The sequence below is a fragment of the Lepus europaeus genome, chromosome 5, assembly GCF_033115175.1.
Source record: "Lepus europaeus isolate LE1 chromosome 5, mLepTim1.pri, whole genome shotgun sequence".
In the NCBI taxonomy this organism is placed as follows: domain Eukaryota; kingdom Metazoa; phylum Chordata; class Mammalia; order Lagomorpha; family Leporidae; genus Lepus; species Lepus europaeus.
In genome coordinates this window covers 4585407-4610260 of record NC_084831.1, presented here as the reverse complement: position 1 = coordinate 4610260, position 24854 = coordinate 4585407, and the positions used below count along the sequence as shown (strand labels likewise).

At 63.1% G+C, this 24854-nt stretch overlaps 1 protein-coding gene across 2 annotated transcripts in view; it reads right to left on the bottom strand.

The window, feature by feature from the left end:
- CAMTA1 (calmodulin binding transcription activator 1) overlaps nt 1-24854 on the bottom strand; it is an 869043-nt gene that overhangs the window by 50711 nt on the left and 793478 nt on the right. For both annotated transcript variants that reach the window (XM_062190365.1, XM_062190364.1), the window contains exons 7-10: nt 24091-24231; nt 20897-22707; nt 16912-17038; nt 11584-11718 (exon numbers count right to left, since the gene is read on the bottom strand). In XM_062190365.1, the coding sequence (XP_062046349.1) occupies nt 11584-11718; nt 16912-17038; nt 20897-22707; nt 24091-24231 (2214 nt within the window). The remainder of the gene's footprint in view (nt 1-11583; nt 11719-16911; nt 17039-20896; nt 22708-24090; nt 24232-24854) is intronic.

Here is a 24854-nt window from a genome sequence, read left to right as displayed (position 1 = left end):
GTGCTGCCACACATCAGCGCCTGGACAGTGACGCCATTGTGACGCCACAGGCAGAGCAGCACAGAGCTCCCTGTTCCAGCACCCCCACCCCGGCCCCTGTCCTTCGCCCCCACCCCGGCCCCTGTCCTTCGCCCCCACCCCGGCCCCTGTCCTTTGTCTTCTCCCCATAGCTGATTTGGAGCAGTGGCCTCTGGAGGGAAGGGGCTGTCACTGCCTGCCTGGAGAACCACCAGGCCTGGGGGTGCTCTTGGGGACCTGCATGGTTCTCGAGTGGCTTAGGGTGGGGCTCCCGCATCTCGACCTGGGTCACTGCTGAAGCTCGTCCAGTGACAAGGAGACTGGACAGGGGTGGCAGTGCCTGGTCAGTTCTGGACCCCCTCCCCAGCCTGCCTCTGATGTCAGGGAGGACATCAGGGCCCCCGCAGCCTGACGCTGAAGCCGGTCAGCAGTGAGAGCAATGCTCGCAGACACCACTGGGCTGGCCGGTCAGCCACCCGTCCCTGGATGGAAGGCTCATGGAGAGCCCGCTGTGTTCCTGACCTCTCTGGTAGACCGTGGGGAATACAGATGGTTAAGGAAAAGCCTTTGGCCTCCGGGCTCAGCTGTCGTCTCCACCGTGTCCATTTCACCCATTTCCACTGCCCCATTGCAACCAGTACCACCTCCATGCAGCATTCCACAGACTGTTCTCCTTCCTGTTTGCATCTCTGAACTCTGGAGCCCACATCCACTTGCCATTGACCTTGCACATGGATGTACAAGCCCCTTGTGGCCAGCCCTGCTCACCACTGGTCCTCTTCAAGGTGAATGGCACGGAACCTACACAGCTAACCCACAAGCCCTCCCGTGTCATTTCCTTGATGTCTCTCGACTCTGTCCCCCTCTCCTTCGAGCCACCACGTCCACCATGGTCTCTGGCCTGGCAGGTAGCTGGTCTACTCTTACTGACTCCCCCTTCTTTCAGTCTGTTCCCTACACAGCAGCCAAGTACACCTCTTGGCCATGGCACTGCTTCCAAACCTTTAGTGGCTTCCCTCTCCCAGGGTATAAAGCCAATACAGCTTGGCCCACTCACCTGGCCCCTCTGGCTCCCCCAGCCTCACTGGCCTCCCTGATGGTCCCTCCCCTACTCCCCACACACAGAGCTCCTGGGCACCACTGTTCCCTCACTGGGAATATTCGTGCCTGCCCTGTTGGGGAGGTAACTTCTGCTCATCCTTTAGATGTCAGTTCAAGCACCATTTCTTCAAGAACTCCCTCCCAGGTCCCCCAGAAAAGCCAACGCCAGCTCCCAGAATGCTCGTTTGTGCAAGGGTGTGGTGGTCAGGCCTGATTTTCCCTGCACTGGACGGTAACCTTGGTGAGCACATGGACTGCACCTGCCCTCGGCGTCTACTCTGATTCCCAGCCTTTGGCTCGGCAGGGCCTCACTCCGTTACCAGGTGTTGAATAAATGATTACAAAGGAAAAAAAAAAAAAAAAACAGCTGCTGGAGGAATCCGCAAAGTATGATGGGAGAGCTGAGCGTGACGAAGGCGTCTCGCGTGTGTGGAGGGGGTGCTGGGACACTTGAACCGAATCCAGCCACAGGGAGACGAGACCCCGAGGAGGACGCGCCTGGAGTGCGTGTCAGGAGCAGACGATGGGGTCGGACCAGCACGCACAGGCTCTCCGCCCTGCTCACAGTCGTGTCCCAGGTCCTCGTCCGCACAGTGGGGACCCCATGGGTTGCTGGGTAGACAGGGCCTGCAGGTGGTGAGCACTTGGGTCTCAGCTGCTTTGTCGGGGGGGAGGGGCAGCTCTGTGCCAGGAGGTGGGTTTTGCTGGAAGAGACAAGTCTGCTCGCTCTCCCACGTGTCTCAGGACCAGTCGATGCACCCAAGCGTCACGAGGTGTCCCCAGGTCTTAGAAACACCACCTAATGGAGTGAGGGGCTGGGACAGGGTTCCCTAGTCACACCCCTGCACGCTCAGGCTGAGGGAGAAGAGACACACGGGGCCTCCAGTGGGGACCTCCCCACCTGCCGATGTCAGGATGGGTCCCTCGGCACCAGGGCCATGGAGCACAGGGTAGGAGCCAGGTCCTGTCCCTCTCTTGCTGTGTGAATGCAGAGAACAGCATCTGCTGTTTCAGCCAGGACACTGGAGGCAAACCTTGACCTTGGCAGAGACATCGCAGTCTGTCATGTGGCCCGGGGCTTCCAGCCGGCTCGTCTGTGCCCTGGCTTCCGGGGCTTCTGGAAACTTGGCCGTGGGATGGAGACGGGGAAGAAGACGGAAGGGCAGTGGCATGCTGGCCGAGGAGGCGGGAGGCGGCCCCACCCCGGGGCAAGTGGCTGCCCTTCCTTCCAGGAGGGGAGAGCTGGATTACTGACAACCGAGTTCTCTTTAAGTTGTAAACTCTCTAACATACTGTGTCTGTTTCTGGAACATGATTTGCACTCCGCCCTGAGTTTTTACAACGCCTCCCACTATCCACTAGGAAGGGAACACAGGACCCCCACCGCGCCCCGCCCCCCAGCACTAAGGACCCCAAGTCCACTGGGACAGACACTCAGCAGGCCCCTGCAGTGGAGGCCACGAGTCTTCGACCTTCAAAGACCACTTGGAAGTCCTGGTGTCCGAGGCAGAGGACAAGGTGGCCCGCGGCTCAGAAGGGATGAGAAACGTGTGTATTTTTAGGAGCTCTTAAAAGGAGAGGGCCTTGCTCTTGGCTCCAGGCGGAGGCTCAGTGTGGCCTTCTCAGTCCTGCTGGGGGCTGGACTGGGTGGGAGGCGCCTCCTCCCACCTGCTCAGGGCACTGCAGGCTCAGGTCTCCTCCCAGGCTGCCCGAGGCCCCCTCCCCACCTCTGCCTCTTCTCTTCCCGGCTGCTGATGTTCGACCCTCGCAGTTTCAGGCCCACTGCTGCAGCCCAGGCCCTGCATTCTTTTCCGGGGAGATGGATTCTGAGAGCCCGATCTGGGGGCAGGTCAAGGGAGCCCGAGGCCAGGCTGGCGACATCCCTGGGGCCCTAGCTCTGCCAAGAGGCCTTTCTTTCTTTAAGGCCCTGCTTTCTGGAGAACAGACGGCCCACACCCGACCAACGGGGCAGGATACTGGGAGGCCAGAGTAATCGATTCCGGGTGTAACTGCCCAGGCAGGATTCCTGCGACAAGCGGCGCTCAGGGGCTGCAACCATCTCCGCCCGGTGCAATGCACACACGCTGCTTGGGGCTGAACAGTGTGCTCCTGGCTGGGTGCTCGCCTCCAGCTCCTGCACCCCAGGGAGGGGTAGTAAAGGCTGAGTGTGTGCCTCTGAGTGGATGTGGGGTTACCCGTGGATCCCAGGACAGGGAGGCCACCTTCCTGGAGCCCACAGACCCATAAAACTGTGCAGGACCGACACCGAGGGGAGGCAGGGAGAGCAGAACCGGGGCCTCCCCTCCCGCTACACAGGAGGGGGCTGGGGCTCGGGAGGGGCAGGGTGTCCTGGGCCAGGTCAGCATCCCAGAGACCCCTACTCTCCTGACCACAAGAGCCATAGCCCTGAGCGGGGAGATGGGCTTGGCACCATCTTTTCTGGAGTTTTCAGCTGCTTCTGAGTTCTTCACACTCCTGGAGCGCACCCTTCTCTCCCAGCCTCCCACGGGGTTCCATCTGGGACACACTTCCAGCCGCTCTGCTTGGCATTTGACTTGGCTGACCCCGCTCTTGCCCTCGAGGTGGCCGCTTAGCCTCCGCGGGGTCCCTCCCTCCTGGCCATCCTCCCATTGCGCCGGCCGCTCCGCCTCTTCTGCTCGACCCCCACATGGGGGTGGCCCATGGGGGACTCTGCTGCATCTACACCCAGCATTTAGCCGTGACTTCAAGGACCACCCACCAGCTGACGCCAACTCCTGGCCTCATTCTGGTCTCTCCTTGGCCTCCAGGCTGTCAATGCCGCCCATGAACTTGGCACGTCCCCTAAGGTTAACAGTCCTGAAGTGGCCCAAACCAAACTCTAGATTCCCTTCTTCCCTAGACTCCCCACCTCTTCCAGAACCTTCTCCATCACAGGAAACAAGGGGGCCACAGACTTCTGGCTGTCCAAGCCCACATCCAGGTGCCACCAGTCACTGTCCCCTCTCTCACACTCCACTTCCAAATCATCGGCGGGACCCTGGGCTTCACCCCGACCCTCCCACTGTGTCTCTCAGACTCGGTACTGCAGTCTCAGTGCCATTGACATTCGACGGCACAGCCTGTGAGTGGAGACACAACTCACTCCCCACGCAGAGGCTGGGGCGGCCCCAAAAATCTGAGTGTGGCCGCGTGTCTCCCACTGGCCTCAGGATGCAACCTCAGCCCGCTGCTTTGGCTGACGGCCCTCGTGTGGCCCGGCCCCTGCTGGCGCCCCGGTCCCTTCTCGCTCCCCTCCACCTTCCTCGATTCTCGCGACAGCTCCTCCAACGCGTGCCATGCTCATGGTCTCCCCGCTACTCCTCCTGCCCCCACTGTTCTTCCCGTGACCCCAGCGGGGGGGGGTGGCTCCTTCCTGTCACCCCTGTCCCAGTGCCAACAGCCTTCTCTCAGGGGCCTCCTCCGACCTCCCAACTCAGAGGCAGCCTCTCCCAGAACACCCAGCTCCAGTCCCTGCCAGCACGCAGCACAGCCTCATCGTCCCTTTGCGTCTCAGCTGCTGTCTTTCTCCCCCACTAGCACACGAACGCCCCGAGAATCCGGACGCCCCAGGGCCCAGAGCAGCCACCTGTGCACAGCAGCCTCCGGGGCAGGTTTACAGGTTAGCACGTGTGAGATTATTTGGGGCTGAGTTATGGTGGTGGAGAGAGGACGGAGGGAAACAACGTACGTGTGAGAAATTAAGGAAAGAAAAGTCCCAGGCTATGCCGGGAAGAGGGGAGGCAGGGAGCAGGCACGGGTCTCAGGGATGACACCAGTGGCTGCGTTGGGATTCTGTGTTCAGGTGAGGGAGGCTGCAGGAGTTCAGGGGTGGGGAGCAGCGTGTGGGGTCACACGAACATGTGGGAGGCCCGTCAGGGACAGGCTGGCTTGCCCAGGGCTATCTGAGTGCACGGTTCTATGGGTGGCGAGATGGATGGTTCTAGATCTGAGATACAAAGGAGCAGCCATCAGCGCACCGCAGTTGCTAGGGCAAAGAGCTCTGCACAGGGAGGGAGTCCCAACAGAATGGGCGGGGGAGGAGAGCAGCTCAGGAGAGAGCTGGACATGTGGCCCGTTCAGGAACATTCCAGAAGGAAGAGCAGTGGGAGCAGGTGGAGGGAGATGGAAGGATGGGAGAGTGTAGACCCAGGGCTCCACCAGAGGGGGAGGTGGTCACTGAGGTCAGAGGTGTCCAGTCCTCAAGTCAAACGAGAACTGGACAGGCCATGGAGTCAACAGAGACTGCTGCGGCCTTGGCAAGGACGGGGCCGGCCGGCGTGTGTGTGCAGGGTGGAAGCGGGAGGTCGGAATTGGAGGCCAACGCCCAGTCCACCCTGCTGCCCCACAGCTGTCCCTGAGTGTCCCAGCAGGAAGGCGCCATTGGGCAGCCCCTCCAGGGCAGGAGTCTGTCTCCAGCACTTGGGGTCTCCTTCCCCACACCCATCCCACTGCTCACAGAATCAGTGCTCGGTGTGGACGGCAGCTGCATGTCCAGGTCCTCTCCTTGAAAGAGGCCACAGGACAGTGGCTCAGTCCTCACACTGCCCGCCAGAGTCAGCCCCGCGTACAACAAACCCTCAGCAGGCTTCCCCAGCACGGCCTGGGGGCCAGGGCCGTGCCCCCTGCTGCTGCTCTGAATTCTCCTGGGAACACGCCTCAAGAGACAGCGTGCTGGGTCAGATGGCGTTCCCCAAGTGCGCCAGTCCACCCAGAAGCTCAGCGTGGGACTGTGTGTGGCCATGGTCTTTGTAATTAGTTACAGATGTAGTTGGTTAAAACCAGTTCCTCCTGGATAGGATGGGCCCTACATGGATGGTCAGTGACCCTGAGACACCCACCGAGGGAAGAAGACAGCCACGTGACAGTGCAGACAGACAGTCCTGTGGCCACACGCCAAGATGGACACAGCCAGCAGCAGTGTCTGCAGCTGGAGTGGCAAGGAGGGCTCAGCTTCACAGGGGCGTGGCCTGGCCACCCCTGGGTTTCAGCACTGGGAGGGATCAATGTTGCCTGAAGCCACGCCCCTGCTGGGGATGTGCACAGCAGCCTAGGAAATCACGCAGTGGTGGAGGGGAAGCTGGTGGGTGTTGCCCACTCGAGGGCCTCCTGAGCCTCTCACCTTCAAACTTCAGAACGGAAGAACGGCAGCCAGTCCCACAGGAGCAGCCCGCCCTGCCCGCACCCCAAGGCTCCCTCCGCGGAATCTGCTTTGCCCCCCACCCCGACAGCCTCCTCGGCCTCTGCAGAACCTGCGCTTTCTCCTCAGGGCTGTTTTTTCTGCAGGGTGCCATTTGTCACTGCCAGGAGGCGGCTGGGTGAGGCCCAGCACCAAGGTGACCCACTCCCCGCCACACAGAGGAGCTCCTGCGGATCCACTCCACGTTGTCCCTGCTATGAACGGCCGGGAGTCGCCTCCCCTGGAAGTGTCTTGGTCTCCGGCTCAGGGGCAACAGCTGGCTCCCCGGAAGTCCGGATCGCTAAGACCCCCTCCAGCCGGCAGCAGCCACGACCCGGCCCCCAGGGTGCTGAGGAAGGAGAGCAGGACCCACCCCGACCCATGATGTTGTGGACCCCACAGAGAAGAGGCGACCGATTTGGAGCGGCTTTGGAGCAAGGCACTCGTTGGGCTCAGAGGACACTCCTCCTGCCACTCAGCTTCAAGTCCCCAGTTAAGGCGGGCTCACACAGCTTGAGAAGGGCATGGGACAGGGAGGGACGGATGGAGGACGTGAACAGGTACAGGCAAGCTCCCGCGTTCCCTGGCACAGTAGGGTAACTGTGACTGACAACAGCCAATCATCTATTGCATAAAATTAGGAGAAAGTGTTTTTCAACATCACAACACACAGAACTGATGCAACACCTGAGGCAACAGGCACGTCAGTTATCCTGACCCGCTTATCACACCTGTGTCTGTGTGCTGAAATAGCACAGGGCATCCTGTGCATATGAGCAGGTATTGCACATCAACCAAAAAGAAGACCAGGAGGCCCGCTCTGTGGCACAGCAGGTGAACTGCTGCCCGCAATGCCGGCATCCCATATGAGCGCCGGTTCCAGCCCCAGCTGCTCCACTCCCAATGCAGCTCCCTGCTAGTGGGCCTGAGGAAGCAGCAGCAGATGGCCCAAGCGCTTGGGCCCCTGCACCCACATGGGAGACCCGGATGGAGTTCCAGGTTCCTGGCTTTGGCCTGGCCTGGCCCTGGCCATTGCGGCCATTTGGGGAATGATCCAGCCAATGAAAGTTCTCTTTCTCTTTCTCTTTCTGTCTCTCCCTTTCTCTCTGCAACTCTGCCTTTCAAATAAATAAATCTTAAAAAAAAATAAGGACCAGGTCAAATGGCTTCTGCTACTGCCACATGTGTGCCCTAGGCCACCACGGCACACAGATGTCACCACGTGTGTCATTCAGGTCACCACAATGCACACAGCATAAGCACAGGGCCAGGAGCCAACCTGCTTGTTAGCCCCAGACCTCACTCCCAGTGGAGTCCAGAAAGTTCTCCCGGTGCCTGCTTACTTACAGACAGAACTTCTCCAACTTCCCCGAAGCGGCCCCAGGGGAAGATGGGGGGGGGGGGGCGGCTGTCAGCTGTGATTAGCCGGAATTCAAAGCAGCTTTCCCCTTCTTAAATGTTCATGGGAAGTTCGTGTTTTACGCCATACAGCAAACTGTATTTGATTCAGGGAAACACAGCCATTTACAATCGTCTACCAACTGAATCCCTTCAGCTCTGCCCCTCCCTCCGGCATCACCTGGGAAGAGCTAGGCCTTTGGCATTGGTTCTCTGTGGGCATCTGCAGGGCCTGTTAGTGCCTCCATCGCCCTGGGACCTGCACAAAAAGTAGGCACTCGGAGGGTGAGGTGGCAGCTCCCAGCCCACGGCCCCCTCTGCCTGGGTGACAAGGCCCTTCGCCCCTCCCCCAGGTCACCAGGACACCAGCCCCCAGGTGACTGGGCAAAGCCCAGGAAAGCTGCATCCTTGTCTCACTCCAATCCTCTCACCCGGGCAGGGGACTCAGAGGCCAAGGATAAGCAGCTTAGTGGGCTTTGGACAAGGGTGCAGGGTGGGGGTGGGGACAGCCGACCCGGAGCCTTCTCACCATGGCCTTGAGCAGAGTGAGATCCACGCAGGAAGAGCAAGGACAGGGCCCACAGGCCTTCCAGGGACAGAGGTCACTCAGAGGTGGCCCAGGTGCCCTTGGCCGGAGAGGCCTGCCCCACCCCCGCAGCCCCGGGGCTGCAGTGTTGAACTGTCTGGGCTTCTTCCCTCTGCAAACACAGGCACAGGCGAGACAGTCTAAACAGACAGCAAATCCTCCCCGAGCCGAGCCCAGCACAGCCCTGGCTGCTGGAGTCCCTGGGACCCACTGCAGGCAGTGACATTTCCCAGGGGCCCTCATCAAACCATCTCCGGGTAAACCCTGTGGACCTGCCTACCTCCCGGCTGGAAAAGACCCGCAGACCTGCGCACACCTCCCAGGATCCTACACAAGGGTCTGGAGTCGGGTGGGGAGGGGGATCCGTCCTGAATCTGCACCTGGAGCCCGGCAGCCCTGGCCAATGGCAGCCAGCCCTTCCCGCCCCGCCCCTCTGTCCCATGCTACCCCCTCCTCTAGGCAGACTCTCCCCTTCCTCCTAGCCAGGCTGATGCCAGCTCAGGCTGCAGGTCTCACCAGAAGGGTCACTAGGCGGGACTAAGCTCTTCTCATGTGCACGCGTGCGTTCGGGTCACAAATACAGTGCTTAACAAGGGGACCCTGCCTCTGTCCCCTCCAACTCACAACGGAGCGGGGCGCCTACAAGGTCTGCTCCAGGCGCTGCAGCTCTGGGCTCCCCCTCCGGCCGCGCCACCTCCCGCCCCCACTCCCCGCGCCAGGTGTCTGCCTGGATGGCTGCGCCCCAGATATCTGGGGGCTGTGAGGGAGGTCCCTGCGTCATGACCCCTTCACGGGGACAATCGTCCGCCGCTGGGCGGGGCTCCATCAACAAATGCTGCGCCATGGGGACAGACACTGCACTGCGGGGACAAAGACCGCTGTGGGGACAAAGGCTGAGCTGCAGCTGCTGTGTGTGCACGCGCGCGTTCCCTGCGCTGGGAGCCCGTGAGCCCCAGCGGCCCTGAGCCTGGCAAACAAACCCCCGCTCAGTCAGACCCAGGCAGAAATTCAAGTCCCCAAACCGCCCCACCCTGGGGTGAGGGGTGGGCCGAGGGCGACCCCAGGACGCAGAGGAGCGCGGCGAGCGCAGGGACGCTACGGCTGGCAGGCGGGCGACGTGGACCCGAGCCCCCGGGGCTGAGGGCCCTCCAGAACCCACTGCCCAGCGCCCTCCGGCCCTGCGCGCCGCCGGCCTTTCTACTGGGAGTTAGGGGCCCCGCATTGCGGCTGCGCGCCAGGCTCTGCGCGCGCCTGTGCTGGGCGTGCACACGCGCCACATCGGCGCCCCACATAGCTGGCGCCGCAGTATCCCGCCCCCCCCCCCCCAGGCTCCGCGCTGCCACGCCCCCGCGCCCCAACCCTGCGCCGGGCACCGTGGGACTAGCACAGCGCGGGCCTGGGGCGGCGGGGTCAGCAGGGGCAGCAGAGGCACGCTGGCCAACGCCAGCCACTGCGGCGTCTGCCCCCGCATGAAGTTCACTGCCGGCCAGGGCTTGGCCGGAAGCCCGGGACCCCCGCCCTCGCGCCGTCTTGCCCTGCTGTCCGTTTGTCCCCTAAGCTCTGGGTGCGGCACTACAGTTCCCCCCCCCCCGCGCACTCCCCACCCCCCCACCCGGGCTGCTTCCCAGGCTGGCGAAGGGCTGGGACGGGGTCCTGGAGTGGGTGTGTCACCTGTGTTCATTCACAGTAACAAGGTGGGGTCCCGCTGCTCCCACCGCCAAAGCCAAGGGTGCGAGTATAGCGTCTGGGGGCATTATAGAGCTTAGGGCTCCGAAGTCTTGGAGGAGGGGGCTGTTGGGGAGCAGGGGCCCCGATGGGCGCCAGGCCCATCCCAGGGGGAGCTCAGGGGTGTGTCTGCATGAAGTCTGCCCTTTCGGTGGCTGAACCCCAGCAGCCCTCCCGCCATGGGTGGGGAGCACAGCTGGCCCTCTGGGCTTCCAGGGGCTGACGTGTGTTTCCCGTGTCCTGAGGCCCCACCTGGCTGAAACCATGCCCCCAGAGAAGCCTCCCTCTCCCAGTCAGGGTCCTACCCGGTCCCCACATCCTTCAGGTCACCCTGGTGAGGCCGACTGGGTCACTCAGGGAGAGCTCTCTGCTCCTATCTCGGGTTTGTTCTGCAAAACCGAAACCGGATTTCCTGAACGGGAACCCCTGGTCACCCTGCCCTTCTCTGTTACATCCTGCGGGTCATCGGCACAACCCTAGCTGGCTCTAGCCTCAGCCAGGGATGCTGCCAGGACCAGCACGGGGCTCCCAGGCAGCTTCTGCCAGGGTGCAGACGCCTGCTGACCCAAGGCTACCTCTGGGAATAGCTCCTGAGGGTTCACCGGCCAGGGTGGCTGCTGGGCACCCTGCATGGCTGGGGCAGGGTCTGGGATGAGGTCGAGGTTTGCACCCTGGATGGATCAGGGAGGGTTTGCAGGGCATGGACCGAAGTGGCAACAGGGGAAGCCTAGGAGATTAGAAGGCAAGGGGCTGCTGTGGGTGGGGGAGAGGGGCTTAGGGAACCCCGCCCAGAAGACCCCCAACTGGGCTTAGCCAAGACCCCAACGCTGCAACTGCTGAGCTGTCCAGCACCTCCACAGGCTGCCCCACCCAAGGTCACCGACAGCCATCCCTCCTGCTGTACCCTCAGGGCAAAGAGCAGAGTGGGCTCAGTGCCCATGTGGGGAGGGCAGCCTTTGACGCTGGGATGCCCGGCCCATCCTCGGCAGCTTTGCTCTGCAGAGCCTCCCCTGCCAACCCCAGTGGCTGCCCCTCCTCGGCCCTGACTCCTCCCTTGCCCTTGGGGGCTCCTCTAGCCTTCTGCCACAGTCTTGTTCCCGGGCTTCTCGGGGAGGCCGTCCACGGCACAGGCTTAAGGAAAAACAGCCAAAGCAGGGCAGATAGGTATCTGAGGCCGCCCATGAGGTTTGGCTAGTTACCCCTAAAGAAAGCACTCAACACAGAGCTCGGACTGTCCAGGCCCCCGAATCCCAAAGCAGCCCAGGCAAGAGCTGCTCCCCAAGCTTTACAAGACATGGGGCTGGGCGGTGGCCTCCCGTGGTTTCCATGGCAACAGCCCAGGATGGGCGCAGCAGGTGCTTAGACCTTGCTGCTTGGGGTCTGCCAGAGAGGGACCTTTCTGCTCCCCAGATTGAGGCTGGGGCCAGCCGGTGGCCAGAGACGGCCACTCCCCCGTTCTGGGTGCTTCCTTGTTTTCTTGTACCCACAGGTGGTACACAGGGTCCCCGAATGTCCCTCTCCCTTGGTGCCCGGCGAGGTACAGGAGCACGGTTCTTACCGTCCAGTGACAGCCAGTCGTGCTGGGAGGACGGGAGGGTGGGCAGGGCCCGGGCTTTGTACTCAAACACCACCGAGTTGGAGATGATCTGGTTGTTGAAGGCAACTTGTAGGGTCACAAGACCAGTGTCATGGGCTGAAAACAAAAGAGACAGAGGTCAGGGTGGGGGTGGGCGGGCACCACCAGGACCCGCGAGGTCACCATTGCCCTCGTCCCAGCCTGTGCCCCGAGGAGGCAAAGCTGCTGTTTGCAGGAACCTTCTCCGGTCCCCCAGATGCAGCCAGGTGCCCTGTGGTCACCGCACCCCTCTGTACTGTAGCCACCGCTTGTCCCTCTGCTGCTGGTGGAGGCACGGATTGGCTGAGTAGGGGAATGAAGGAATGAGTGCCACCTTTCACACGGTGGCTGGCTGACTTCCCCTCTCTTCGCCTCTGTCCTGTGCGGGCTTCGTGTACATTCACTTTGGACTCCTCTGTGCCCACTTCTGTGTTTCATCTTTTCCTAAAGGCATGGCCTGACTCCTTTAATGTGGCCTTCCATGGATTTCTAGAAGTCCCTCTGCCTCCCAGATGGAAGCGAGAGTTACGATGGACCCTGGCTGGCGCGGGAGGCCCCGGATGCTGGCTCAAACCTGCCCCTGCCTCAACGCCAGACCTCCATTGTCCCCTGACATTTGCACAGCCTGCAGCTCTCACGGGGCAGGTCTGGCCCTGACACAGGCTCAAGACACAAGGCTCAACACTGGATGCGTTGAACACGTGAATGAGACGTCCTCCTTGTGGGTGGGAGGAAAGCCAGCGCGTGGTAGAGACCTGCTCCAGTTCAGGGTCAGGCTGCTGCTGTATCTTGTGGCCCCCAAAGCCAGCCCAGGGGCAATGGTGGGTGTGCAGGCCCCTGGCTCAGCGCTCTGCGCCCTGCTTTTCTGGGGCACCAGATACCAACAACCAGGGTGTCCCCAGCTCGGACTTCCAGGGAGGACACACCCGAGGATTGCGTTACCGTCTGGGCTCTTGGCTTTCGGAGGCGCTGCCAGACTCAGGACGCAGTCCAAGTCAGCTGCTCCCCGGGACACAGGAGAGCTCAGCTTTCCCCAGAGGACATCTGCAGGTCCCACTTCCCATGAGAAAACCAACTCACCAGCCAGGGGCATCTGTGCCTCCCAGGTGGACACACTAAGGCTGCAGGCTGCAGGCTGCCACTGCCTGCCGATCACCTGGGGTTTCCCCTGTGCCTCCCACCCTGGCTGGGTCTCGCAACTATAGGCTGCAGCCTTAATCAGAGGACCTGTCATGGGGCCCCTCTGGTTGGGGATTGACAGCCACGTCCAGGCTTTCCTGTGGCTCTGACAGCGCCACTGGGCAGGTCTCCAGGCTTGTGGGCACTCGCCATCCCCAGAGATTTGTCTGGTTTACCATCAGGAAGGAAGGGTGGTTTCCCCCGCCCCCCGCTGAGCCCTGCTCCTCACAGTGAGCCGCTCAGGGGGCCTCTAGGGACCTGGAGGCTTCTCTGGTGCCAGATGTCCCAGCCAGTGCGCTCCTCACTGCTGCTCTTCCTCCACCGACCCCTGGCATTTGCGCATCCTGCGGCGACGCTGGATGGTGGCAGACTCCAAGGCTGTTTTGCTTCCCCAGAGAGACGGAGGGCAGAGGCCATGCGGTGACCTGGGTGCCAGCCCAGCACCCGGGGCCTTCCTCGGCTTGCTCTTTGCCTCCCCGGGTTCAGCCCATCCTGGGTCCTGGCTCCACCCTTCCCTCCGCCTCCACTGATACTGCTCTAGTCCGAGCTGCGGTCATTTCTTGCCTGGACTTGCTGAGGTCAACGCCAGCACACGTGACCCCTGTTCCTGCTGGGACGGTGTCAGGGAGAGGGGGGCGCTGTATTGCACGCCCCTGCAGGAAAGCAATGGGAGAATATTGCCAAAGAGCCAGGCAAGATGAAAAGCGAGCCCTCTGCTCAGCGGCTCCTACGGTCACCCTGCTTCCCTTCTTTCTCCTGGGGATCCATGCCCCCGCACTCAGAACCATCTCCCCGAGACGTAACCCCCCCATGTGAAACTAAGCCTCCCACTGCACGGAAAATCCAACCGGGCTCCGTCCTGCGACTGAGGCGTCATTTATTCTTGGTCCTTGCCGTCTCCTTCAACCTTACCACGTTCAAGTCTTTCCACCACACCAACCATCCAGCCGTCAGCTTTGTTTCCCTCCCTGACGCACCACACCTCTGCTGCCAGCCCTGCCCTCTGGCTCCAGAGCCCCCCACACCCAGCAGCCCTGCGGGGCATACAGCAAGGCCATCCCAGATGCCTCAGGCTGGGTCGGCCTGTCACAGCGCAAGGTGAGGGCAGCATGGTGTGAAACTGTCTACCTGCCACCTGCGGCTGGCAATGGACGTGCCTGGCCGAGGAGTGCGTGCCACTTCTTGTACCAGGTTGTCTGACCCCTCCCAACATAAATGGCCTCTGAGTGCCCTCTGGGGGATGTCCCAGGGGGCTGGAGTCAGTCACTCTGGGTACCTCTTGTGTCTTTGCGCCTCTTCACCCTCTGTCTGGCCTGGACTTTCCCCGCCCCCCTTCCCATCACCGGCTGCATCTCAGCTACCAGGAGCCTCCCTCCTCCCAGGTGTGTGCTGCCGCAGAGAGAATGGCGCTCACCGGTTGGCCTGGCCACCACTCTGTTGCCTTTCTGTCCCCCTTCATGAGACCGGGGACCCCGGGTCTGGCCTGCTTTTCATGCCAAGGTCAGTGCCAGGCATGTTGTGGCCACTCGGTCACTGTTGGTGTGTGAACTGAATCTCACCTTTTGCCTTAGGTGACCTGCCAGGAATCCAGGGTGGCACCGACTGCCTCTCCCCCTCCCACTCTCCCCTGGGCTCAGCATTCCCACCCAGGCTCAAGGCACCCTGGGAGACTTGTGGAAAAGCAGTCTGTGACCGCGTGTCTCCTGCGGCCTGTGATGGCGTGGGAGCTGCCAGGCAGGACCCTCCCTCTGACTTGCTTGGGCAGCTGCACCTGCCCACTGCCCACTGGCCACTTATGCTCCCTGGCCCTCCTCTGGTCATTCTCAGCCCTCAGTGGCCTCTGAGCACTTCTCTGTGACAAAGCTGGTCTGATGCTGGCTTCGAGGTCCATCCTCCGAGCTCAGCCCCAGCTTGCTCTGGGGGAGGTCCCTGAGTAGCCAACATCAGGCCCCCAGGTACTGTTCCTTTGCATGACTCACTCCTCCCTGCACTGGGAGCTCCTTGGGGCCAGGGGCCCAGGTAGGAGCTGGGTCTTACTCTTTGTTCCATTCTGGGCACCTGTCCAGTGCACAGCAAATGGAAGGCACCGTTTTGTAGAGGGGAAATGAATGAATGAGTAAATACATGTAGAGCAGTCTTAAAGAGGGACATGTTTCAATTTGGGCCTCAAAACAGAGATGTCCCAAAGGGTCCCCTTCTGGGGTTAGGTCAGAATGGTGCTCTAGGAGAGGCCACGGCTCCTGGGCTGCCCGGAGCCTGTTGGCTTCTGGCCCCTTGGGCTGAGACGCATTGGGTCAGAAGAGTCCGAATGACCCAGAGACACTCTGCTGCCAGTTTGGGGACCAGAAGCGCCTGCCGAGACTTGCTGGGCGCTGGTCCCCTGGCCACCCTCCCCTGGGGGAAGAAAGAGCACAGACGAGCCTCCCCGGCCCTCCCCTCCCCACTGCACTCATCCAGCCTGCAGAGGGGTCACCCACAGAGCTCGGGTCACACCGTTGCAGTCTGGCCGATCCGGGAGGTCCCCAGGGGTGACTGACTCCAGCCCCCTGGGACATCCCCCAGAGGGCACTCAGAGGCCATTTATGTGGGGAGGGGTCAGACAACCTGGTACAAGAAGTGGCACGCACTCCTCGGCCAGGCACGTCCATTGCCAGCCGCAGGTGGCAGGTGGACAGTTTCACACCATGCTGCCCTCACCCTGCGCTGTGACAGGCCGACCCAGCCTGAGGCATCTGGGATGGCCTTGCTGTATGCCCCGCAGGGCTGCTGGGTGTGGGGGGCTCTGGAGCCAGAGGGCAGGGCCGGCAGGAGGCCCCGCAGGGGCCAGTCTGGCTCCTTGGGATATTTAAGGAGCTAGGTTCAGGTAGAAGCCAGCCCTGTCAGGTGGGCCCCAAAGGTACACTGAGAGAGAAAGGGAAGGAAGAATGGTGGGTGTGGGCTCAGGAGCCTCCAGCCTGGGCACCATGTAGGGGGAGGCAGAGAGTTAGGGCAGCCAAGGCAGAGCCTGGCTGGAGTCTGGGAGCCCCCCAGTGGTCAGCTCTGCCCCACCTGTCTTCCCCATGCTCAGCCCTCACCTGGGAGCAATCGCCCCTCCTTCCCTAGGCAACTCCCTGGGAGGGGTCTCTCTGCCCTTTGACCCCACCTCCTCCTCCAGCCTCACCTGCTTCTTGCCGGGTTAGCCACCCAGGCCACCCCAAGCTGATGATGGGGGAGACAAGCCTGCCAAGGGGTCCCCTCCACACCAGCTAGAAACTGACCTCAAACTCCAGAAACTCACTCAGACCTTCATGATTTCAGTTACCCGCTCATGACACTGGCCCTGGCGACAGAATGCTGATCAAGAGAGACACAGGGCCTGCCCCTCAGGGAGCTGACCGGCCAGTGGGCAGGAGGTGGTGATGGCTAGAGGTCAAGAACAAGGCACTGGAGGTGAACAGAGAGCTAAGTGGATGATGAAGCCCCCTGGGGGGAGGCCGGGAAGGTCAGAGCCACGAGGCAAGCAGAGGGGCTGGCTGGCTTCTTGGGGGCCACTGAGCCTTTGATGCCCAGCTGCATGGCCGGCGAAGTTTGTGCTGATGGTTCTCAGTTGGATACTTCCTGGTCCCCATCTCGTATGGTCTGCTCTGGGCCCCGGGGGATGCAGCCCAGGGGCCTGGGCTCCCTAGGTTTCTGACTGGCCTGGGCCAGGGCAGGAGGAGAAAGGTCCTCCTGCTGCATGGGTGACCTCTGGCCTCACATGCAGCTCCTGTCTGGACCCCTCAGTCTGGTCCCGGCTCTCACCAGCCCCTCCAGGCCCAGGGTGGCCACCGCTTCCTGCTGTGGCCAGTCCCGGGTGTGCCCCTGGCTTCCAGGTCCTCTGAACAGTCCACCCCCTCATCACGTTGTCCTCAAACATCCCAGGGGAGCACGCCTGCCTGTCTGATCGGGGCTCCGCAACCCGACACAGGTGGCACGGCCAGGCTCTAGCGGGGCCCCACTCACAGCCAAGCACACCAAGGCCCACAGCAGCCCCGCAGCTTGCTCGAGGCCACCCCAAGGTCGATCCCGAGTCCAGTGCTCGTCAGCGTCCCCGGGGGGAGGCCTCCCTCTCACCTGGGCAGTAGCAGCGCAGCACCCCGGGCTGGATCAAGGACGCAGGCACGGAGATCTGGTCGAATAGGCAGCTGTAGTTATTGCTGGCTTCCTGCCAAGGGCCGGTGATGAGGACCTTCACGCCTCCCTACAGGGCCAGAGGGGGCAGAGGTGGAGATGCAGCCCCCCGCGACACCCCGCAGGGCAGGCCTGCGCCCCTCCCCCACGGCCTGGAGAAGCAGGCAGCGCCCCAGGCCTGGCCCCAGGGACTGCAGTCAGCCCTGACTCCTGCCAAGCACCACTCAGGCCAGCAGCCACAGATCCCCGCCCCACCCTGCCCTGCCCTGCTGGAGCCCCAGCCGCTCCCGCACAGCTGCCTCCAGCTGGGGGGGGGGGGGGCAACAGGGGCACAGCAGGTGTGACCCCAACCCTCTCCCTAACACCAATCATTGGCCTCAGAGCTGGCCAGGGCCCACCCAGGAGGGAGGCGGAGGGGAGGGAGGGGACAGCTGCCTCTCTCTTGGGGACCGAGTGAGGAAACTCCCAGATTTGGAAACAGGCCTGAGCCCTTGGAGTTACCCCAGAAGAGTACTTATAGGGAATTCAGGGGAGGGGCCCGAGGTGTGGGAGATGAACATGAGAAAGACCAGAACAAGGGGGCAGAGGGCTGGGTGAGGGCCTCAGGGGCCAGATGGGAGGGGGCAGCCCCCTCTGCCATGGCCACGGTGGGGAGGGGGCACCTGCCAATGGGCGGCCCGGTGCAGGCAGCTGGGCCCTCACCTGGGCGCAGACAGGCTGGCTGGGGGGCCCTCAGATAGCCTTCCCGGCTCCAGGGCGAGGACCCGAGGCGCCCAGGGCGCGAGAGCATCAGGACTGCAGGACCTCGGGCCAGCTTAGGGTGCTGCCGGGCGGGTAGGCAAGGGGCGGCCGCGCGCCCCTGCCGGCGACCGGGGAAGTTGGGCCCTGGCTCCTGCCTGGGGATGAACAGCGCCGGACGGAGCCTTACAGGTCCCGTACTTACGGCTTGGCCGAGAAGAGGGGTGGTCACCCGGAGTGCACGGAGGCGCTCCCTGGGGGTGCAGCGGGGCGGGGCGCGGGCCCCTCCGGCTCCCGGCTGACCTCCCGTGCACCCACCCCACGGGCTCCATGCGCCCCGCCCCCACGCCGGTAAACACCTTTCCCTGCGGGGGAGGGGGGGGCAGAGCTGCGCAGGTCAGGGCGGAGAGCGCCACCTGGTGTCCAGGCCGGAGAAGGCCGGGAGAGGCGCTGCGGCCGGAGCCCCCTTCCCCACCTCCAGGCCCAGGAGGCCAGGCGTGCCCGGGCCCTCCCACTGCAGCCCTCGGCCAGGCAGGGGCCATGGCTGCCCTACGCTCCGCGATGAGCCCCACCCCGGGCTAGGCAACCAGAGCTTGGAGGCCATGGACGGAGCTCCTGCGGGCACCGAAAGCGGGAGGCGTGCCCCGCCCCTCGGCCTACAGTGGCCCCCTGTTTCCGATCCGGACAGCTGCCCCGGTGGAGGGCGGGGCCTGGCGTGAGTTCCTGGCTGGGAAGTGTGCCAGGCGGACAGGTGCAGCCTGACTTTTGGGAAGTCCGGAAGCTCGGAAGGCCAGCTCAGGGCACCACCTTCCCTGGATCCTGGGGAGCAGGCCGTGGGCAGCTGCCACGTGAGGAACAAGGGGGCCCAGAACAGTAACCGCAATCCGCAGCTGGGGCGCTGCGGGGAACAAAGCGCTGCGGGAATTCCTGGAGACCATCAGGGCCTTCTCCATGGAAACCGCCCCAGGTCAGCTCGGCATCCATCAGCTCGGGTGGTTGCCGTGGCAACAGCCGCCTGGCGCAGTGGTGACGTGCCTGCCAGCGCCTCTAATTACAGTCTCTCCTGCAGGGTGCAGCGGGAATGTCAGTGGCGGGAGGTGACGCAGAGGGGGTGGGGGTGGCGTTGGGGGGAGGGGGAGCAGCGACTGCCTTGAGGTCTTTGTGTCCTGGGAGCTCTGATTTCCACTGCAGCCAGGGCTCATGCCAGGACAGGAGGCATGCCTCCGGGGTGTGCGCCCAGCGGCCGCCGGGGGTGAAGCAGTGGACAGAGCAGGAGAGAGAAGAAGACAGCAAGAGGGCTGTGGCCGTGGCTTTCCTGCTGCCTGGCTGCCTGGGAGCCAAGGTTGTTTAGAGCTGGGTGGGGGCCTGAGTGACCGCCTAGCCTGGCCCCGTGTCGCAGACACATGGCAGAGCCCTCTGAGCTTGGCCAGCACGGAGCCCCTGACACGGCAGCCCCCACACAGGTCTCTTGCAGGCTGGGGGAAGTGTCAGGGCTGACACCAAGCATGGCAGTGCTGGAAGAGAAGGTGCTCCCTCTTGCAGGACCCCAGGTGGGGTGGCTCCTGCTACTGGCGTGGGGACAGTGGCCTTGGTGGGAGAGGACAGCAGAGAGGAAGTGGCCCGGCCAGTGCCGCTGGGGCCTCTGAGCCTTCTCTATGGCCTCATTGGGCCCCAAGGGAGTGTTTCCCAAGTCGGATTGAACTGGAGCTGCTTTCTGGTCTGGCTGGCGGGGAGGCAGCACCCAGGGCTCCTGGAAAGCCAGGGCTGGATGCGCCCCACCGCCTCTGCTGTTCCTGTTCCTGGGCCGCCCTCGCGTGGCGAGCTGCTGAACTGACTCCCTCCCGATTCTGCAGGGTTCTGCAGGGAACAGAGGGAGCTGGGTCTGTGCTCCGGCCCAGGGGGACCCAGCCCCGCGACCTGTGCTCTCAGGCCGAAGTCCCTGGAAAGAAGGGACCCTTCCCCAGGGCCAAATGTCCAGGTTCTGGGACTGAGAGTGCCTTGAGGCCACCACCTCGGCTCACAGCGTCGGCCTCAGAGTCAGGATCGGAAGATGGCTCTGGCCTCCGACGTCAGCTCTGGCCTCCCCGCGGCACCCCAACCTGACTCCCCCCCCCAAATTGTTTTTCTAAGCCCCAAGGAGGGTGTTTGGAGGATGTGCTGGACATATGAGGATGCTGCTGAACTTCGTGTGGCTGACCAGAGCAGGGGTCAGGGACAGCAGGGGTCACACGGAGCCACATGGAGAGGAAGCCCAGTGCATCCTCCAGGGCTGGGGCCGAGTGGACGTGGTCGGAAGAGGCAGGTGCCAGGCTGAGCCCTGTCCTCAGCTGGGCCTCACCCTGCCCAGTTAGATTCTCTTGCTCCCTCTTAGAGACAGGAAGGCCGGCTGGCTGGCCCAAGGTCCTCATGGAGCGAGGACATGGGTGAAACATGGCGTGGACCCGAGGAAGCCTCCCGGGGGGAAACTGCCCAGCAGCCCGCACTGGACCTGGGCTCCCAGAGCTCCTGGCAGCCAGGGGGCATTGCCCGTGGGGGCAGGGTGTTCCAAGAAGACTCGGGCCACACTGTCCCCTTCCTGTGACACTCTGCTCCAGAGAAAAAAGCAAAGCTCTCCCCTTAAGCCCCGTGCCCCCTCTCTCCCCAGACAAGACCTGGGTCTATTCTTGGGAGCAGAGTCAGATCCGCAGGGGGGAAGGGTGAGTGTGTTGGGGGAGCTGTGTCAGCTCAGGTAGGGAGGGGTGGGGCGGGGCAGGGGTCAGGTTGGAGATCCCAGGCCATAAAACAGGCCTTTGATCCTGCCAGGACCTGGGAGGTGACTCGGCAAGCTGCACCTGCCCCTGCGATTTCAGCGAGAGGGTTTCTGTGTGCTCAGAGGGGAAGCAAAAAAGAGCGATGGACGCAGGTACCTGGGCGGTGACTTGGGAACGTCATGGAGCAGCCCCAGGACCCTCGTCAAAAACAAAACAACAAAAAACCAGCAAAGCACAACTGGTGGATTCTCACTCCCACGCCAGGAGGCAGCAGGCCGGCCAGGCCAGCGGCATCCCTGTTCTGAAAGCCCCGAGAAGGTCGAGGACCCTTGCTTGAGCGACGTGTCCCGGGGTAAGAGAGGAGGGAAGTTTTGTGCTAAGGGTCCAGAGCCTCCCCGAGTGGCCGAGACACAGGGGCAGGTGCGGCGGCCGCGGCTTACCTCTGGGTATGACCACTCCGGGGAGTAGTCGGTCACCATGAACACCCGGCCGCTCTGCTGCAGCAGCCCCACCTCGGCGACGTGCATGTAGGCCATGGTGCCGGCCCCGCCCTCGGCACTGCTCAGCTGCAGGCTCCCCTGCTGGGGGCTACAGCAGGGGATGCACATCTCGGCCTGGGTGAAGGGAGCGCGGGCCCCGTCCTCCGACTGCGACAGCGCTGTGCTGTCCCCCGACACCAGCTGGTGCCCATAGATGGTGCCGCTGCCCCCCTCCACGGAGATGAAGTCGTTGATCAGGTCGGAGAACTGGTTGCTGAAGGAGATGTCAAAGTGGTCCAGGCTGAGCTCCATGTTGGAGGCATTGCCCAAGCTGGGCTGGGCCACCGGGTAGAGTCCCTGCACCACGTTGCCCGGGAGGATGGGCACGCCGCCGCCGGCGCTGCGGATCACGCCGTTGGTCTCCGGCTGCAGGTAGTGCTCGGAGCTGCAGGCCTGCAGCTCCCCGGACTTGAGCAGGACCGTGCCCGCCTCGGGTGCCTGCGCGGTCTCCATGGTGACCTCCCCTTCAGCCGACATGGCCTGGAAGTTGGCCTGGAACTGCATGAGGTGCAGGGAGGATGAGGACTCTATCCGCGTCTCCACGTGGCCGCTGCAGGAGCTGCTCTGGGACGAGGCCTCCGTCTTCACCGTGGGCATCACAAAGGTGCCCCCCGAGTCGCTCAGGCTGCTCTGGGCGTTCTGCTCGATGGGGAGGGGTTTGCTGGCATCCTGCAGGAAGAAGCTGGGGGAGGGGGTCTGGTGGATGTGGGGGCTGTGGCCCGTCTGGCTGAAGCCGGACGAGTAGTCCTTGTTGGCGTCTATGGCGCTGAAGTCCATCTGCTCCAAGGTGGTGCTGGGGCTCAGGCCGCCGCCCGACGGCAGCAGGCTGGAGCCGGCGCTCAGGGTGAGGGAGCTGGCCGCCGTGGAGGACGAGTACGCCTCTTTGGCCATCTGCTGCTCGAAGGAGGTGTCCTCGGTCTTGATCTCCTTGGTGAGGACCGTGGTGAAGCCGAAGGCCCTCTCCCCGGGCGGCGAGTGCCGCATGTTGGTGCTGGCCATCTCCGCCTTCAGGCCCCCGCCCCCGTACGTCTGGCCCTGCTTTGGGTTGTTGAGGAAACAGTCGGGGTCAAAGTTCATGGTGGTCTCTGGAATCTTCCGGCTGCTCTCCAGGGTGGTGGAGAGGACCAGCTCTTCAGACACGTTGGTGGGCAGCATGGCCAGGCTCTCCGAGCTGCCCGTGCTGGGGAAGGCAAACTTGTGGCCGTCGGAACTCACGGCCAGGACGAGGCCCTGGGAGGCGTCGGGCGAAAGGAGGTGGTGGTTGGGGCCGGAGGTCGGGGACATGGTGTACACAGCCTCATTGGTGACCTCCGACATGAACACTGTGGCGCTCTGGGACAAGCTCCCCATCACAGAGGCCACCGCCATGCTGGACACGCCTGTGACCGCGGGGCTGTCCACCATGTCCGGGTCGCTGTTGAGCCCGCTGCTGATGGACACAGGGGAGCTCTGGGTGGTGTCGGGGACCTCTACCTGGTTGGTGGAGGACACCTCGGTGCTGCTCTGGTGCAGCAGCACGGGCTTGGTCACCTTGCCGTTCCTCTTGTCGCGGCTCGAGCTCTTGCCGTGGCTGTGTTCCTGCTTGCCCTCGGACACGTCGTTGTGCTGCACCTCCGAGTGGCCCCCGTAGCCCCCCGACCGCGGCTCCACCTTCGGCGAGATGATGCGGTGTTTGGCACTGTTACACTTGTGGTGCACGCTGCTGCCCGCGCCTGTGGAGACCAGAGCACAACACACGTGCGCACACATGCCCGCACGCATGTACACATGCAGAGACTCAGGGCTGGGGTCATGGCAGGCCCTGGCCTGGGGAGCTGGGGACTCTAGCGATGTCCAGCTCAGGAGCCCAGGCAGGCCACCGACCCCACCCTGCGAACATCCAAGGTCTCTCGTCCACTTCCCCTAATCCCTGGGGCTCCTCCTGCCCTGTGTGACCCTCTTCTATAGATCAGGGCCTTTGTCCTCGCAGCTCTTTGCCGACTGTGGCCATAGCACCCCAGCATATGGGAGGTCGGGAAGGAGGGGGGCAGTGTCACCTCCCAGGAGAGTCCCCTCACCATCAGAGAACAGGGGACTTGCTGGCCAGGGCCGCAGCCCAGGGATGGTAGCTGTGTCCCCCACCCCTTCCACCTCTGTCCAGGCTGTGGACACCTGTCCTGCAGGTGGCTCAGTAGGAGCCAGAGGTCAGCACTGGCAGGTGAACAGCGTCCTGGGACCAAGGAGGGCCTGGACTTGCTCCAGAGGCAGAACGGCATGGGAGCCACCCCCATCCACCATTCGGCCAAGTCCCCTCAGCTCTTTGGGGGACAAAAATCCTTCTAAGCCCTAAGCATGGGCAGAGCTGGAGCCCCATAGCCCTAGCCGAGAGGCAGGGAAGACCAAATGCTGGCAGGCCAGGCCTTTCTGAGCTGGGCGAGTCTCACTTGCAGCCCCTCCCCCACAGCCCTGGACCCCGGTCATCATTTTTCTTTGGGTCACTTCGCTCTTGATGACAGTGAATTCTCCCCTGATTGTGTTACAGCCTCCAGGACTGCTAAGTGCATGAAGACTTGGCAGAGAGCTGGACCGACCCCCTAATGGAAATAGCTAATTAAGGAAGCAGAGAGAGAGAGAGAGAGAGAGAGAGAGAGAGAGAGCACGAGAGAGAGAGGATGGCATTCCCAGACAAGCAGACAGAGAGAGAGAGAGAGAGCACGAGAGAGAGAGGATGGCATTCCCAGACAAGCAGGCAGACAGGAGAGCGTGCTGGATGCTTGAACGCTCGGAGGAGACAGAGGTTAGAGAACGAGACAGAGGTCCCGTGGGCCTGGGGCAGATCTCCGTGCAGAACCCCCGTGCCTGGGGCCTGGACCTGCTGCGAAGATGCCAGGAGTGTGCTGTGGGCACTTGGCTGTGGGTGGACAGAGGTCCGAGCCCCAAACCTCTGCACCTCCACTCCACCAGATCTTGCGCCCACTCCCAGAAATGGCTCTCTCTTGCCCAGGGCGTCTGTCCTGGGGGCTGCAGTGTCACTGGTTCCTGGATGGGCTGGCCCGGTGTGGGCAGCTGTGCCCACTGCCCGGCACGGCCCGCCTGCCCCGGGAGCCCCGGCTCACCCAAGCTGCCGGTGCAGAGGCAGTTGTGGGTGCGCGGCTGAGGCTTGGTCTGGTGGCTGTCGAGGATCTGCTGCACCAGCTGCTCCACGGAGAAGCCCGAGCTGCTGTTCCCGTTGCTGCAGGTCCACTTGATGCCGTGGACTGTGGGGAGAGAGACACAGTGCCCGTCAGGGACCACAGGGGCAGGGGAGGCCTGGGTGGGGCCAGGGGGTGGACCCAGCCCTCTCTGAGCCCAGCCATCTCTCTCCTGGGAGGCCGGCTCCAGGGGAGGAAACTGGTAAATGTGAGGAGGGGAAGAGGCAGTCTCCCTGCTCCGGTGGGAGCTCTGAGCCCCTGCCTTGCGTCCTCCTTCCCTGCCTGCAGCCTGGGCAGTGCACGGCCTAGAGTCTCGCTCCTGTTTCCTCTGAGTCCGAATGCCAACAGTTGCTCAAGAGGAGATGGAAGGAGCAAGGATGGACTGGCAGAGCTGAAGGGCGGCTGGAAGCCTTCCAGCCTGCAGGCGGCTTGCAGAGGCTGGGAGAGGCTTGAGGCTGGGGCTTCCTGCCTCCAGGAGGCCATGGGAGGAGGCGCAGCTGGAGAAGTCAGCCTCCTTCCTTGCTCGGCTTCTGTGCCCCAATGGAGTGCAGGAGAAGCGGGGGAGGGGGCATGTGACAGGGGGTGCAGCTGATTGGCGCCTGTGGCTTGGACAGCAGGGCCTCAGCTCCCAGTGAGTGCTGATAACGGCCTGGCGGCGGTCCCTGCGGTGGGGGCGGGAAGAAGGGAAG